The 14,667-nt window shown below is 54.4% G+C and overlaps 1 protein-coding gene and 2 pseudogenes across 5 annotated transcripts in view; 1 reads left to right on the plus strand and 2 right to left on the minus strand.

Moving 5' to 3' along the window:
• The window catches only part of LOC129397435 (small ribosomal subunit protein eS24-like), a 121,309-nt pseudogene extending 120,998 nt beyond the window's left edge, over positions 1-311 (minus strand).
• A 793-nt stretch (positions 312-1,104) lies between these two features.
• LOC117979748 (protein-lysine N-methyltransferase EEF2KMT-like) lies at positions 1,105-14,500 on the plus strand (annotated as a pseudogene).
• Positions 13,298-14,667, minus strand: part of ALG1L1P (ALG1 chitobiosyldiphosphodolichol beta-mannosyltransferase like) — a 62,497-nt gene continuing 61,127 nt past the window's right edge. For all 5 annotated transcript variants that reach the window (XM_034957272.3, XM_063602554.1, XM_014344361.4 and 2 more), the window contains one exon: positions 13,298-14,044. In XM_034957272.3, coding sequence (XP_034813163.2) covers positions 13,829-14,044 — 216 coding nt within the window. In that variant the 3' untranslated portion in view covers positions 13,298-13,828. The remainder of the gene's footprint in view (positions 14,045-14,667) is intronic.

A 14,667-nucleotide genomic window follows, 5' to 3' on the forward strand; every position in this document is an offset into this window, starting at 1 on the left:
ACCCGTAAGGGTCCTGCCAAAAAGACCTTCCTGAAGGCGGAGGAACTGCGAGAGTGCCTACCTTGGCCCAAGGCCTGACCCGACGATCCCGGGGACCCTCGCCCTAACCGGCCCCACCTCCCAGGCCCCAAACCTGGACTCGGCCCCGCCCGAAGCTCCGGATCCTGGGGCCCGCTGCTGGCCCCGCGTCGGCAGACTGTGGGCTCGCTCCTGGGCCTGCCTCAAACCCTCCGCAGGTAACGCCTCCCGAACTTGAGCCACACTCCAATCCCCTCCTCAAACCCCTCCCCGTTTCTCACACCCTGGACCCCTCGCTCCGTCTCGGCCCCGCCCCAAGCCCAGCTGCCTCTCGGCCCCTGAGCCCAGCCCCGATCCGCCTCCCAGTCCCTTGGTCCCTCCCGACACCGGACCCTCCCTAAGCTCCGCCTCCCAAGGCCCGCCTCCTGAGCGCAGCCGGCAGCCCGGACTCGGCCCCGCCTCCCGGACCCTGGGCCCCTCCCCACGTCGGCCCGTCCTACGATCCGCCTCCCAGAGTTCGAGCAGCGCCTGGCAACGTGCTACGACATAGTCAACGCCCCGCCCTGGCCCCGCCTCCTGAGCACTTTTCTGGGTCTGGCCTTAGCCCCGCCCTAAGACCTGTCTCCTGGGCTCTGCTCGGAGTCTCGCCTCCTGAACCCAGTCATCGTTTACCCCCACCCTAACGCCCGCCTCCAGGACTCTTATCCTGCCCCCACGCAAGGCCCCGCCTCCAGGACGCCTCCAACCTGGACGCTTCCGAAGCCCCGCTTCCAGGATCGCCCTGTCCTGGCCCCGCCCCAGGACCCGCCAACCTGAACTCTCCCCAGGACCTGCCCCAACGGCGCTTATCCTGGCCCTACCCCAGGCCTCGCCCTCATGACGCTCATCCTGGCCCCACCCCAAGCCCCCGCCTCATAACGCTCATCCTGGCCCCGCCCTAGAGCCGCCCCCACGACTCTCCTCCTGACCCTACCCCCAGGCCCCGCCCCCTCTCTGCCCCCGCGCACTGCCCTGGGCCCGCCCCCTCTTCAGTCCAGGCCCGGCTTCCGCCGGGTCTCCCGGCCACGCTGCGGCCCCGCCCACGTCATGGCGCCCGGGGAGAACGCGGGGACCTAACTCTTGCTGCAGAGTTTGGAGCGCCGCTTTCTGGCGGCGCGCGCACTGCACTCCTTCCCCTGGCTGGTGGGCGGCGGGGCGAGCGGAGACGCCCGCGGGGCTCGCGGGAGTCCAGGGGTAGACGGGATGGGTCTCCGTGCTGAAGCCCCCGACACGCCCGCCACGTGAGTGCCTGGGCTCCCGCCCGTCAGGTCCGCGCGACCCGGTCCCCATCCCTGGGGCTTCCTGCCCCGCGGGCTGGCGGCCTAAGCTGGGGGCCTCTCCACCGTCTTGGGGGGCAGAGGCGCGCTCGTTGTGGGGTACAGTTCACAATCATTTTCACGACTTTTTAAAGGCAGTAATCGTTCTGGTCACTGGGACACAGCTGCCCTTGCCCATTCTAAAAAGCGCCCTCAGGACCGCGGGTAACCACGTCCTCCTGAGCGCGGTGACCAGGTCACAGGGTGTCCCTCGTGACTCAGTGTTCTCATCTGTATGTCGAGAACTGCACAGAATCGGCTCATGCTCTGAGGCTCTCACACCTGTGATGGAAGAGACAGAGAAGGGGGTGGCCTCTCGTCTCCCTGGGGACCTGCCATTCTCAGCACAGGCGCATGGCAGGCAGCAGCCTCCCTTCTGCCAGTAGAGGGGCTTAATGCACCCGGCCCCATTTGTAATTCATGTGCGGTGAGCTCACTGGGATGAGTCAGTTTGGATATATATTCCTCCCTGGGTCTGCCCCATTTTATGGGGTGTTGCTTAATCATTTGCGTTATTTCATTGACATAAAATATTTAGCACTCAGAGATCGTTTCTGGTCAGGAGAAATTTGTGCATTTTTAACCCAAAATAGAAACCTTCGTAAAAGCATCATAGGTCTCCATTCAATATTGGCTATAATTGTTCACATGCCCACGCTGAATGCTAACTTGGGCTCACCCTCAACACCCACGAGGTGGGTACTATTATTATCACTCACATTTGACCAGAGGGATTGTTTGAATAGGGTGTAGTAGTTGAGAGTTCAGACCCAGGAGACAGCCTGCCTGCTTCGAATCCTGGCCCAACCCCTGGCCCCGTGTGACCTTGGGCAAGTGACTGCATCTCTCTGTGCTGTTGTTTTCTTATTAATAAAATGGGGGATATAATGATACCTACCTCTTAGGGTTGTTGTCAGGGTTGAGTACAAAAGCCTGTGGATCAGTGCCTGGCTCATGGTAAATGCATGTCGGTGTTAGCTAGTGTTTTTATTCAGTCTCAAAATGTTTAATAAATGCCTTCCGTGAGCCAGGCACCATGGATCAGCAGTACCTATGACAGATGAGGCTCTGCTTGCATGGGAGAGCCAGAGAATAAACAAATAAATAAATAAACAAGAAAAGACCAGATGAGAGTGGCTTTAAAGCCAATAAAACAGGGAAATGGTGAATGGAGCAACTGGGGAGAAGAGTCACCAAAGTCGGGGAATCAGGGAAGCCTTCCCCAAAGAGGTGGCATTTGAACTGGGGCCTGAGTGGTGAAGCAGCCAGCCATGGGAAGGGCTTGGGGAACAGGATATGCAAAGGCCCTGTGGTGGAAACAAGCCAGCTGTGGTTGAGGAACAACAGCAAGGCAGCCAGTGTGGCTGGAGTGGAGTGAGCAGGGTGGGCCAGGGGTGAGGGAGAACAGTCCAGAGAGAGGGATTAGGATCAGGTCTTGTAAGGCCTTTTACAGCATGGAAGGAGCTCTGAAGCAATGAAGTGCCTTGCCCTGTGTCACATACCAGCTGAGGCAGTCTGCCTAACTCGGGAGCCAAAGTTCGCTGCTGGGCTTGAGGCCCTGTAAGAGGACAATGTAACCCAGGCTGGTATGGGCACATTCTGCATTTCCACTTAAACTCAGATGGCAAGCTCATCAAACCTTGGTGCCATGGCTGCCCTGGTAATTCCTGGCTGACCAGTGCAACCAGGGAGCTGGCCCATGATCCGGGTGGCCGCTAAGTAGCCAGGACTAATGTGGCCAAGAGTCAGTCTTCTAGCCTTCTTCCTGTGACTCATCCGGGTGCACCCTGTGACATCTGAAGGTCAGGCTTTCAGCTGCTGTGGCTTCCACTTCCAACTGGCTCCACGTCCCCAGGGAGAGATCACACAGCGCTTTGCCAACACATTCTATTGCGTGTTTAATGTTCCTGTGAATGCGCCCTTGAGATTTCTCTCTCTCCCGTCCACACAGAGCTTAGAAGCAAAGTTAAGAGACTCATCAGATTCTGAGCTTCTGCGGGATATTTTGCAGAAGGTAAGAATCCCAGAGTCCCTGGGACTCATGACCCTGCCTCCTGAATCTCTCCGGAAGACCTGAGAGAAGAACCACAGGTGTGCTTGTACCCTTTAAAAACACCCCTGTTCAAAGAACATTGAACATTGAGTCAGCACTGCAGGTGGGTATTGGCACCTCTGACAGCTCCAGCTCTTTCATTTTCTATCTAAGACTTAGACAAAGACATCAGAATATACAAAAATCTGCATGAGAGGGGGAAATCTAAGGAAAGTTTTTTAAACCACAGCAAAAACAGAGATGACAGGTGCAAAACAGCTTCTAGCATTTGGTAGATGCTCAGAGACTTTCTTTTTTGCATTCTTGAGGCCTGTCCTGCCCACTCCTGTCTCTTCTAGACCTAAATGGGCCCTTACTTTGCCCAGGGTGGGGTTTGGACTCAAGAGCATCTGCATGCAGGTGAGAGGCAGGATCACCACCAGGCCCAGCCACAGCCTGACCTTGGCCTTGAGGGCCAAGTGCAGATCACCCTGCATCCTGGGTCTTCACCTTCGAAGGGCCATGAGCCCTTCTGAAAAGACAAAGCAATAGACTCCCTCCCAGAAAGAAGTGCACCAGAAGAATACATTTTCCATACTAACTCTGGAGGCAGACATTCTCCACCCCCACCCACCCAGCCCATCCTAGGAGCCCCAGTGAAGAATTCCTGTGCTAGAGGTGAACCAAGATGATCCATGTGGAAAAGATGCAGCCACAGCAGGGAAGACTTTCGGGGCAATACAGTAGGTCAGGGCTTCGAGCATGGAGATACCTGAAGTTATCTCGCACCCTGCTCTGAGTTGCACCCTGAGCCTCACTCTTGTAGGTGGTGAAGCATGAAATGTAGGGATAGCTGCTTTCAAACCCAGCACAAGGCTGGGTGCACTGGCTCACACCTGTAATCCCAGGACTTTGGGAAGCTGAGGTGGATGGATCACCTGAGGTCAGGACTTCAAGACCGGCCTAGCCAACATGGCAAAAACCCATCTCTACTAAAAATACAAAAATTAGCTGGGCGTGGTGGTGCATGCCTATATTCCCAGCTACTCGGGAGGCTGAGGCAGGAGAATCGCTTGAACCCAGGAGGCAGAGGCTGCGGTGAGCCTTGATCGGGCCACTGCACTCCAGCCTGGGCAACAGAGCGAGACTCTGTGTCAGAAAAAATGAAAAACCAGCACCAGCCTGAAGAGCCTGTGTATTGCGTGGGGTACTTTGCTGCCCTTGGGCAGAATCTGCATCCCTCCCAGCCAGCAGGCACTGCAGACTGTCTCCTCCCTCTCCCTCCAGGCTCCTGTTTTCCCACCATCCCCACTCCTGCTGCACCAGTCCGTCTGCCCTCCTTTCCAAGTGCCAGGCCGTGGCCACCTCATAGCTTGCACAGGCTGTTCCCACTGCCTGGAACTTGCTCATCCTGCACTTGGCTTCTCTCAGCTTTAGCTGGAGTGTCACCCTGAGCATCCCCTCCCATCCATCCTGTCCCCAGGGACACACACTCCAAGAGAGCAGTTGCTGAGTGGGCCTTCCCGCCTCTTCCATAGAGCCAGACAGTTGGCGACTGTCTTTACTGCAAACCCTGGTTCACACTGGCTCCTCTGGGAGGGAGGTGGTTTGGGCCCACGTGCCCTGTGTTCCTGCTCAGAATGGGCATTAGAAATGCTGCCACAGCCTGTGCCACTGCAGTGGAAGCATTTTTAGGAAATGGGTTATATCTTCAGACAAACTTCAGATGCATGGGGCCAGAACGCTGTGTCCATCTACATCTTTGCTGAGAGATTGGGTAGCCTGGAGTTTGCCCTCTGCTGTGTTGGCTTGAAGCTCATAGGAGACTTAAGACGGGTGCTCGAGCAACCAACGTTCTGTCCTTTGCTGTAGACTGTGAAGCATCCTGTGTGTGTGAAGCACCCGCCGTCAGTCAACTGTGCCCGGTGCTTTCTCTCAGAACTCATCAAAAAGGTCAGCAATGGGCAGTGTCCGCCCAGTAGCCAGACAGCATAGCCACCTGCGTGCTGGAGCCCCCATCCTTCCCAGGCCCTGGGCCTGCTTTGCAAACCCCAGCATGGCAGGGGCCTCCCCAGGCGACTGGCTGCAGCCGCGTGTGACCCATGGGAGACAGTGCAGGGCAGGAAGAAGGGGAGGCCAGCGTCTCTCCCTCACTCTGCCTCCTGGGGTTTCCGCAGCAGCTGCTTCTCTGGGGCCCCAGCTCCCAGCATATGGATTCTCATTCCTACCAGGCTGGCCCAGCCCACAGCACTGGAACCCTCATCCACACCCTCTGTCCTGCCCGCCGAAGGTTTTGGAGTTTCCTGCTCTTGTCTGTCTCTGGGTTGCCCCATGGGCCCCTGTTGGAAGGTTTAGCTCTTGCCATACCTTTGGAACTAGTTCCTCTGGTGAATTCTCTGCATTGATCCTGCTAGAATGAGCTCTTTCCTGACTGATACAGGATGGATTTTATTTTTTACTTATTTATTTTTTTGAGACAGTCTCACTGTGTTGCCCAGGCTGGATTACTGTGCCACAGTCTCGGCTCCCTGAAACCTCTGCCTCCCGGATTCAAGCAACTCTCGTGCCTAGCCTCCTAAGAAGCTGGGACTACAGGCACACGCCACCATGCCTGGCTAATTTTTGTATTTTTAGTAGAGACAGAGTTTCACCATTTTGGCCAGGCTGGTCTCGAACTCCTGACCTCAGGTGATCCGCCTGCCTCGGCCTCCCAATGTGCTGGGATTACAGGCATGAGCCACCGCACCTGGCCTAGGGTGGATTTTAAAGATGGGCCCGAACATGCAGGGTTCGACATAAGGATGTCGAGAGGCCGTTCCTCAGTAGGCAGTAGCAGAACTGCTGAGTGAAAGGGCCACACTTTTAGCAAATAAGCAACCCCCTGCTTCTCCAATACCTGCTTTCTCCCTAGTCCTCCCCAAAAGGGTGCATCTGTGGTCACCAGCAGGTCTGCCCTGTGCCACCAGGAGAGGGCAGCAGTCACCCAGTATACCCTGCTGCTGCCCTGTGAATTTTAGGATGGGGCCAGCCCTGGAGAAGCAGCCTGCTGACAGCCACAGCCTGCAGCATGGGCCGCCCTCACAGTTCTGCCTGGGCTCACTTAAAAGCACCTTTTGTTTTCCTGCTCTCTGTCATGGTCATGTGGCAGCTCTCACGGAATCCTTGTCTCCTGCCCTAGACTACACCTAACTCTACCCTCTCAACACCTCTCGTTGAAGGCCCTCCCATCCAGGTTTCCCTACCAAGTGAATTTTTTTTTTAGAGACAAGGTCTCTTGCCCAGGCTGTCCTCTAACTACTGGGCTCAAGCAGTCCTCCCATGTCAGCCTCTAGAGTAGCTGGGACTATTCGGCACACACCACCATGCCCAACGAAGTGAATATTTTATATGCCAGCTGGCCGGTATTACACCATTCCATCCCAAATCTCCCCTCCAAACTTGGTGAAAATCATCTGGCCATTTTTACAGATTAGAACGAAAGCAAACAAGCTCTCACTCTGTCTGCCCCCAGCACGAGGCTGTCCACACAGAGCCTTTGGACGAGCTGTATGAGGTGCTTGTGGAGACCCTGATGACCAAGGAGTCCACTCAGGGCCACGGGAGCTATTTGCTGGTATGAGAAGGGCACCCTCCTCCCCTCACAGCCCAGATACCCTTCCTGCACAGACAAAGTGAAAACGTGGGTGTGGGTTCAAATCCTGACTCACCCATTCTGCAGTCTTAGACATGAGGTCCATCAACCTTCTTTAGCCTCAGTTTCCCTGTCTGTAAATCAAGCACTGCAACAACAACAGCATGTCTCATGGGGTCGTTGGGCATTTGTCCAATAGGTGACAAACTCTACCTGCTTCACAAGGACCTGGTGCCCAGTCCTCAAAGAATACTTGGCAGGTTCGGGCGTGGTGGCTCATGCCTGTAATCCCAGCACTTTGGGAGGCTGAGGCGGGGGGATCACCTGAGGTCAGGAGTTTGAGACCAGCCTGGCCAACATGGTGAAACTCTGTCTTTACTAAAAATACAAAAATTAGCAGGGTGTGGTAGTGGGCGCCTGTAATCCCAGCTACTCGGGAGGCTGAGGCAGGAGAATCTCTTGAAACTGGGAGGTGGAGGTTGTAGTGAGCCAAGATCGCGCCATTGCGCTCCCGCCTGGGCAAAGACAGTGAAACTCTGTCTAAAAAAAAAGTAGAAAAATTAGCCAGACATGGTGGCACATGCCTGTAGTCGTACCTACTTGGGCGGCTGAGGCAGGAGAATTGCTTGAACCCAGGAGGCAGAGGTTGCAGTGAGCCAAGATTGTGCCACTGACTCCAGCCTGGGGAACAGAGCTCAAAAAAAATAAGATAAAACATAGATACAGAAAACCACAAAGGAAAAACATAGCATATTGAATCATCACAAGGCAGCCACCCCTTCATAGCCACACCTGGCCCCTGGCCACCACTGACCTGTGCTCCATCACCAGAATTCCATTGTCTCAGGAATGTTCAATGAATGGAATCCTGTGTGGCCTGAGGTGAGTGTCTTTCATGCCACGTGACACCCCCGAGGCCCACGCAAGCTGTTGGCATGTCAACAGTTAGCTGCTTCTCATTGCTGAGTGGCGATTGGTCCTGTCATGGTTTATTCAGCCATGTGGTGGATGGCTACTTGTCTTCTAAGCCACTTGCCTTCTGATCGCTGGAATGACTCTCTCGCCCTCTCTTGGTGCAGCCCTCAGGAGGCTGTCACACTCTCCAAGAGCACAGCCATCATCTCCCACGGCATCACAGGCCTGGCCACATGGGATGCTGCCCTCTACCTTGCAGAATGGGCCATCGAGAACCCGGCAGCCTTCCCTCATAGGTGACCTTGGGGTGCAGGGCAGGGGGCCGAGGCAGGGTTACCCTGGTGCAGTCGCAGACATGGTCCCCTTTCCTCCCGCCAGGGCTGTCCTAGAGCTTGGCAGTGGTGCTGGCCTCACAGCCCTGGCCATCTGCAAGATGTGCCGCCCCCGGGCATACATCTTCAGCGACTGTCACAGCCGGGTCCTCGAACAGCTCCGAGGGAATGTCCTTCTCAATGGCCTCTCATTAGAGGCAGACATCACTGCCAACTTAGACAGCCCCAGGGTGACAGTGGCCCAGCTGGACTGGGACGTCACGACGGTCCATCAGCTCTCTGCCATCCAGCCAGATGGTGTCATTGCAGCAGGTAATGCCCAGCCCCGGGCACCCTGTGCAGGCGGTGTCCTTGCAGCTCTACCCAGCTCTTAGCTCTGGGAAAAGGGAACAATGGATGCTGTCGGGCATGGACATGACGGGACTTACAGAAGAGTTACTCTGGGCCTCCAGGGTGACATCAAAGGATAGGGGTGCCTCTTAAGGTGACCTTCAAGCCACAGCCCTCTTGTTGGAGACAGGCATACTCCCGTTACAGTCGTCACCACATGGCTCTGTCCCAGAGCCATGCCCTGTGTCCTTCAGAGACCACAGGAGGAAAACAACCACTTCTGGGATGAGGACAGGGCCCTTGAGAGAAGGTGGTGTTTGGCTGGGCCACCAAAAACCCCTCGCCCCTGCCAGCACACTCAGTCTCCTCTCTGGTCGAACAGAGCTGTGCCTGTTGTCCTGGGTCCCAGCCCTGAAAACCACAGGTCCAGCGGTGGCCAGGGACACAGGCCCACCCCTGCAAGCCAGCAGACAAATCGGCAGACTCCTGAAACACGAAGTTCATGGCAGGGTCAGGCTTTGTGTCATTCACAGCCCTCTAGATAGGCCGAGAACCAGAGCTCGTTTTTTAAGGAACACCAGTGAGTCTGGAGATTTTTTTCTTTTGCTTCGGTCTTTTGCAGCTTTCTCTACTAAGGGTTCTCCTTTTTCACCCAAGTAATTGCCTTTCCATCTAATGGCCCAAATGGTCAAATGGCATCTAATAGTCTCATATGACCGCTGCCTCTCTGGCTCGCCCTGCTGCTGAGGTCAGCATGACCTGGGACTGTCCACTGGTCCCTTTCGGTAACCTGAAACTTTCACCGTAGACGTGCTGTATTGCCCAGAAGCCATCGTGTCGCTGGTCGGGGTCCTGCTGAGGCTGGCTGCCTGCCGGGAGCACCAGCGGGCTCCAGAGGTCTATGTGGCCTTTACTGTCTGCAACCCAGAGACGTGCCAGCTGTTCACCACCGAGCTAGGTGAGCCCCCATGCCCACCCGGGCCTGCATGGTCCCCGAGCTGTCCCTGCGGGACTCCAGTGGAAGTGAAAGAACTGGGGGCTGGGGAAAAGCTAGGATGCCCCACACTCCCACACCATGTGGGGAACTAGGGCAGAGGCCGGTAAGCAGGATGGGCTCGGGGCTGGGGGCTTGTGGCAGGAGGAGGGCAGCTCAGCACAGGGAGGGAGGATCTGAGCCCAGCAGCCCTACTGTGTGCTTCAGAGCAGGGTTCCCTAAGCCCTTGGGCCTCAGTTTCCTCATCTATAAAATGGAGGTGGTGGGAGGGGCAGTCGGGGTCAGGGCTGGACACAGCTGTGGCCTGCAGGACGCTGGAGCACAGGCTGTACAGGCGGATCCACCACGCCACTGTCCTGAGCACCCAGTTGATGGAAGACGAGCAGGGTGACTATAGAGAAGGGGAATTGGCCCCGTAGTGGGCCAGCCACTGTCCTCAGACCTGACATTTGTCAGCCCCCAGCACCTGTGAGAGTGTGCTATCATTGTCCCATCTCACCGACAAAGACACTAGGACACACAGAGGCCAAGCAACCCCCGAGCTCCCACAGACTGCAGCCCGGCCACCTGGCTCTCGTGCCTCCACACTACACCCAAGCCCCCCATTGCCACCAGCCTTTGCCCCAGCTCCCCGAGCACAGCCCCTCCTGGCAGCCATGTGCACAGATGCACGCGCAGCAGCCTCTGCCTGCACACAGAGACACGGGTCCAATGCCTGTCCACGTGGGGCAGCCCGTTAACTACAGAGCCAACAAACAAGCCAGCACACGAAGACACACTGGGTTCCACGACAGAGTCCCGCACAACCTCACACAGGAGGCTGACCAGGCGCGGGGCTCAGGCCTGTCATCCCAGCACTTTAGGAGGCTAAGGCAGGAGGACTTCTTGACACCAGGAGTTCAAGACCAACCTGGGAAATATAGTGGGACCCCATCTCCACAAAACATACAGAAACTAGCCGGGCATGATTGCGCACACCTGTAGTCCCAGCTACTCGGGAGGCTGAGGTGGGAGGATGGCTTGAGCCCAGGAGGTGGAGGCTGCAGTGAGCCCTGATCTCACCACTGCACTCTAGCCTAGGCAACAGAGCAAGACCCGGTCTCAAAAAGGCAAAATAAATAAATAAATAAATAAAAATAAAGGAAGTATTTCTTCAGATACTTATGTGAAAAAATACCTGCAATATCTTTTAAGTGAAAAAAACAGTGCCAAGCAGCACACATAGTAGAAGCCCCCACCCACCTTTTTTTTTTTTTTTTTTTTGAGACAGAGTCTGGCTTTGTATTGCCCAGGCTGGAGTGCAGTGGTGCCATCTCGGCCCACTGCAACCTCCCACCTCCCAGTTCAAGCTATCCTCCCATCTCAGCCTCCTGAGTAGCTGGGACTACAGGTGCGTGCTACCACGCCTGGCTAATTTTTGTATTTTGTGTAGAGTCGAGGTTTCGCCATGTTGGCCAGGCTGGTCTTGAACTCTTGACCTCAAGCGATCTGCTGCCTCAGCCTCCCAAAGTGTTAGTATTACAGGCATGAGCTACTGCGCCCAGCCCCATTTTTGTTTAAAAAATAATAATAATCACCCACACATGGTTATGAGTACCTATATTCCCAACTACTCAGGAGGCTGAGGCGGGAGGATGGCTTAAGCCCAGGAGTTTGTGGCCCCCTTGAGCAACATAGCAAGACTTCATCTCAAAAAAAAATTATCACAATAATCATTTTCACATAAGTATACCTATAGGGGAAAACCTAGAATATATATAGAGCAGGCTTGTCCAACCTGCGGCCCAACACAAATCTGTAAACTTTCTTAAAACAGTACGAGGTTTTTTTGTGATTTTTTTTCTTTTAGCTCACCAGCTATTGCTAGCATTAGTGTATTTTATGTGTGGCCCAAGGCGATTCTTCTTCTTCCAGTGTGGTGCAGGGAGGCCAAAAGATTGGACATCCCTGATATACACGTTAACAGATGCCATCCTTGGATGGCAGGATTATAGAGACTTCTACACGTTCATGTCTGTACTATTTCATTTTTATAAATACGCATTTTCCACTCGTAACAAAAAACTGTGATTGACAATCATCCCGGGCCACAGTGTCTCACGCCTGTAATCCCAACACTGTAAGAGGCTGAGGCTTTGGGAGGCTGAGGTGAGGGGATCACTTAAGGTCAAGAGTTCAAGACCAGCCTGGCCAACACGGTGAAACCCCATCTCTACTAAAAACACAAAAATTAGCCAGGCGTGGTGGTGCACGCCTATAATCCCAGCTACTTGGGAGACTGAGGCAGGAGAATCACCTGGGAGGCGTTGCAGTGAGCTGAGATTGCACCACTGCACTCCAGCCTGGGGAACAGAGTAAAACTCCGTCTAAAAAAAAATAATAAAAGAGGCTGAGGCAGGAGCATCACTTGAGGCCATGAATTCAGGACCCCATCTCTACAAAATAAAAAAATTACTAGCATGGTGGCACACACCTGTCATCCCAGCTACTCAGGAAGTGGGAGGATTGCTAGAGCCCAGGAGTCGAGGCTGTAGTGAGCAATGACTGTGCCACTGCACTCCAGCATGGGTGACAAAACAAGATCGTATCTCAAAAAAAAAAAAAAAGAATCATTCTGGCTAACGGCTCTTCAGACAGCTGTGCTTATGAGAACACCAGCCCCTTCTAAGCTGTGTGTGTGTGTGTGTGTGTGTGTGTGTGTGTGATTTTTTTTTTTTTTTTTGAGATGGAGTCTCACTCTGTCACTCAGGCTCGAGTGCAGTGGCACAATCTTGGCTCACTGCAACCTCCGCCTCCTGGGTTCAAGCAATTCTCCTGCCTCAGCCTCCCAAGTAGCTGGAATTACAGGCACCCGCCATCGTGCCTGGCTAATTTTTGTATTTTTGTAGAGATGGGGTTTCACCATGTTGGCCAGGCTGGTCTCGAACTCCTGAACTCAAGTGATCCACCCGCCTTGGCCTCCCAAAGTGTTGGGATTACAGGTGTGAGCCACTGTGCCTGGCTGCTTTCTAAGCTTTGTGAAGAGTGGGTTGATTGAGCAGCCAGGTAGATGCGGGTTCAGATCTCTGCGTCTGTACCGCTGTGCCAAGTGCTGGGGCAGACGCGGGCAGAGAGTGGACAGCGGCATGGTGCCTGCTGCTAGCCATTTCTATGCAAAACCAGATTTCTGGTCCCATCCTGGAGGCCAATTCTAGGCACCTGGGTGGGCCTGAGAACCTGTGAACCAAGTAAACTGACTTGGACACCCCCCCCCCCACCACCCCGCCAGGCCTGTCCTAGCAGCCCCACACAATACGCTCATGTCCTGTCCCCAAACACCGCCATCCTCAAACACATGTGCTCTGTTTCCAGGCCGGGCCAGGATCAGATGGGAAGTGAAACCTCGTCATGACCAGAAACTGTTTCCCTATGAAGAGCACTTGGAGATGGCAATGCTGAACCTCACACTGTAGGACTCACACACGACTCCAACGGGATTGTGAGAATCACGTCACTCTCATGGGAAGAGTTTTTATATGGGAAAGCGGATAAAACTTTCACTGGACTGGAATGTTTGGAGAATGTTAATTTCCAAATCAGGAACTACAAACTGCCTTCTAATAAGACATCGGCTATCTAAGCGTGTGGGTGCTCCCTTTCTGCCAGCAGTTCTGGTTCTTAAGAAAATCGCCATCACTCAGACATGAAAACTCTGGCTCCAAAAATAGCATTTTCTTTGTGCAAATAAAAACGTGTGTATCAAGTATGATGTTCCCCCAGCGTGGACACACTCGGTTCCTCACAAAGCCAAGCCCGCTGCAGCTGCCACATCCCTGGACACACTCGGTTCCTCACAAAGCCAAGCCTGCTGCAGCTGCCACATCCGCGGATACACTCGGTTCTTCACAAAGCCAAGCCCGCTGCAGCTGCCACATCCCTGGGCTTACGATGCAGCAGGTGCTTTTTTCAAGACAGGAATCAAAATGTTAGGAACACGGCAGAAAGGTGACACCTGGAGAGCAAACGCAGGATGAGGAGTACTGCAGAGGTCACAGGGAAGTCACAGAACAGTAATACGCTAGCAGGGGCATGGGGCATGAAGAACAGAAGAAGAGAGGAAGTGTTTCCGAGCCTCCGGAAAATAAATCGGAGCCAAGCACAGCTTCCCGGTCACAGAACCAATTCATTCACCAGGCGGCACCACTGCTGTCATTTCAGCTTCTGGCCACTGGGAGGCGCTGCTCAAAAGGGTTTGCCCTGAGACTCCGAGAAAAAGCTGCGGGAAGGACAGCAGGGGTCCCGGGGTTTTAGCCTCTGGCCCAGGAGTTGTGTGTCCATAACCAAAGGGAGCACAGTCTGCACCCAGCTCTCATCCCATCGGAGCTGCTGCAACTCCCGCAGGTTCTTCCGGAACTGGTTTAGCTTGCCCGCAGGATCAGGAAAGTTTGAGAAAAGCATCTGCAAAAATATAAAGAGCAGAGCTTACCTCATTGCCTGTCCCCACCCCATCCCAGGTCACCACCTGGCTGACCCCAGGTCCCCGACCCAACAACAGCCCCTCCCAAGTTCCTAACTCCCTCACTTGGACTAGAGACTCTTCACGCCCCAGCAGCGCTCTGCCTCCAACTTGACATCATGCTTTCTGGAAACTTCCCTGTATGTCCCACTTTCCCACACTTGGTGCTCTGGAGCACCTCCCGGCTTCTACATGCTGTATGTTCCCCTGTGAGCACCCTCCTCTTGGCCTCTGGCCAAGTCCCACCCATCTGTGGGTAACAAGGGGGTGTCGGTGTTCTTTTCAGCCTTGCTAAACTCTCTGAATCAAGGATCACAAACTACAGCCTGCAGGCCAAATCCAGCCCACAGCCTGTGTTTGTAAATAAAGTTTTATTGGAACAAAGCCACACCCCTTAATCTACAGATGATCTGTGGCTACTTTCATACCACAACAGAGTACCATGGTTCTGACAGAGACTGGGGGACCCAGTCTAAATGACTTCTGACCTGGACCTTTACTGAAAATCCTCCCAATCATTCTGTTGGCAAGAATGATGTATTACTTTTAGCAATAAGAAACAAGT

The sequence above is a fragment of the Pan paniscus genome, chromosome 2 (genome assembly GCF_029289425.2).
Source record: "Pan paniscus chromosome 2, NHGRI_mPanPan1-v2.0_pri, whole genome shotgun sequence".
Classification (NCBI taxonomy): domain Eukaryota; kingdom Metazoa; phylum Chordata; class Mammalia; order Primates; family Hominidae; genus Pan; species Pan paniscus.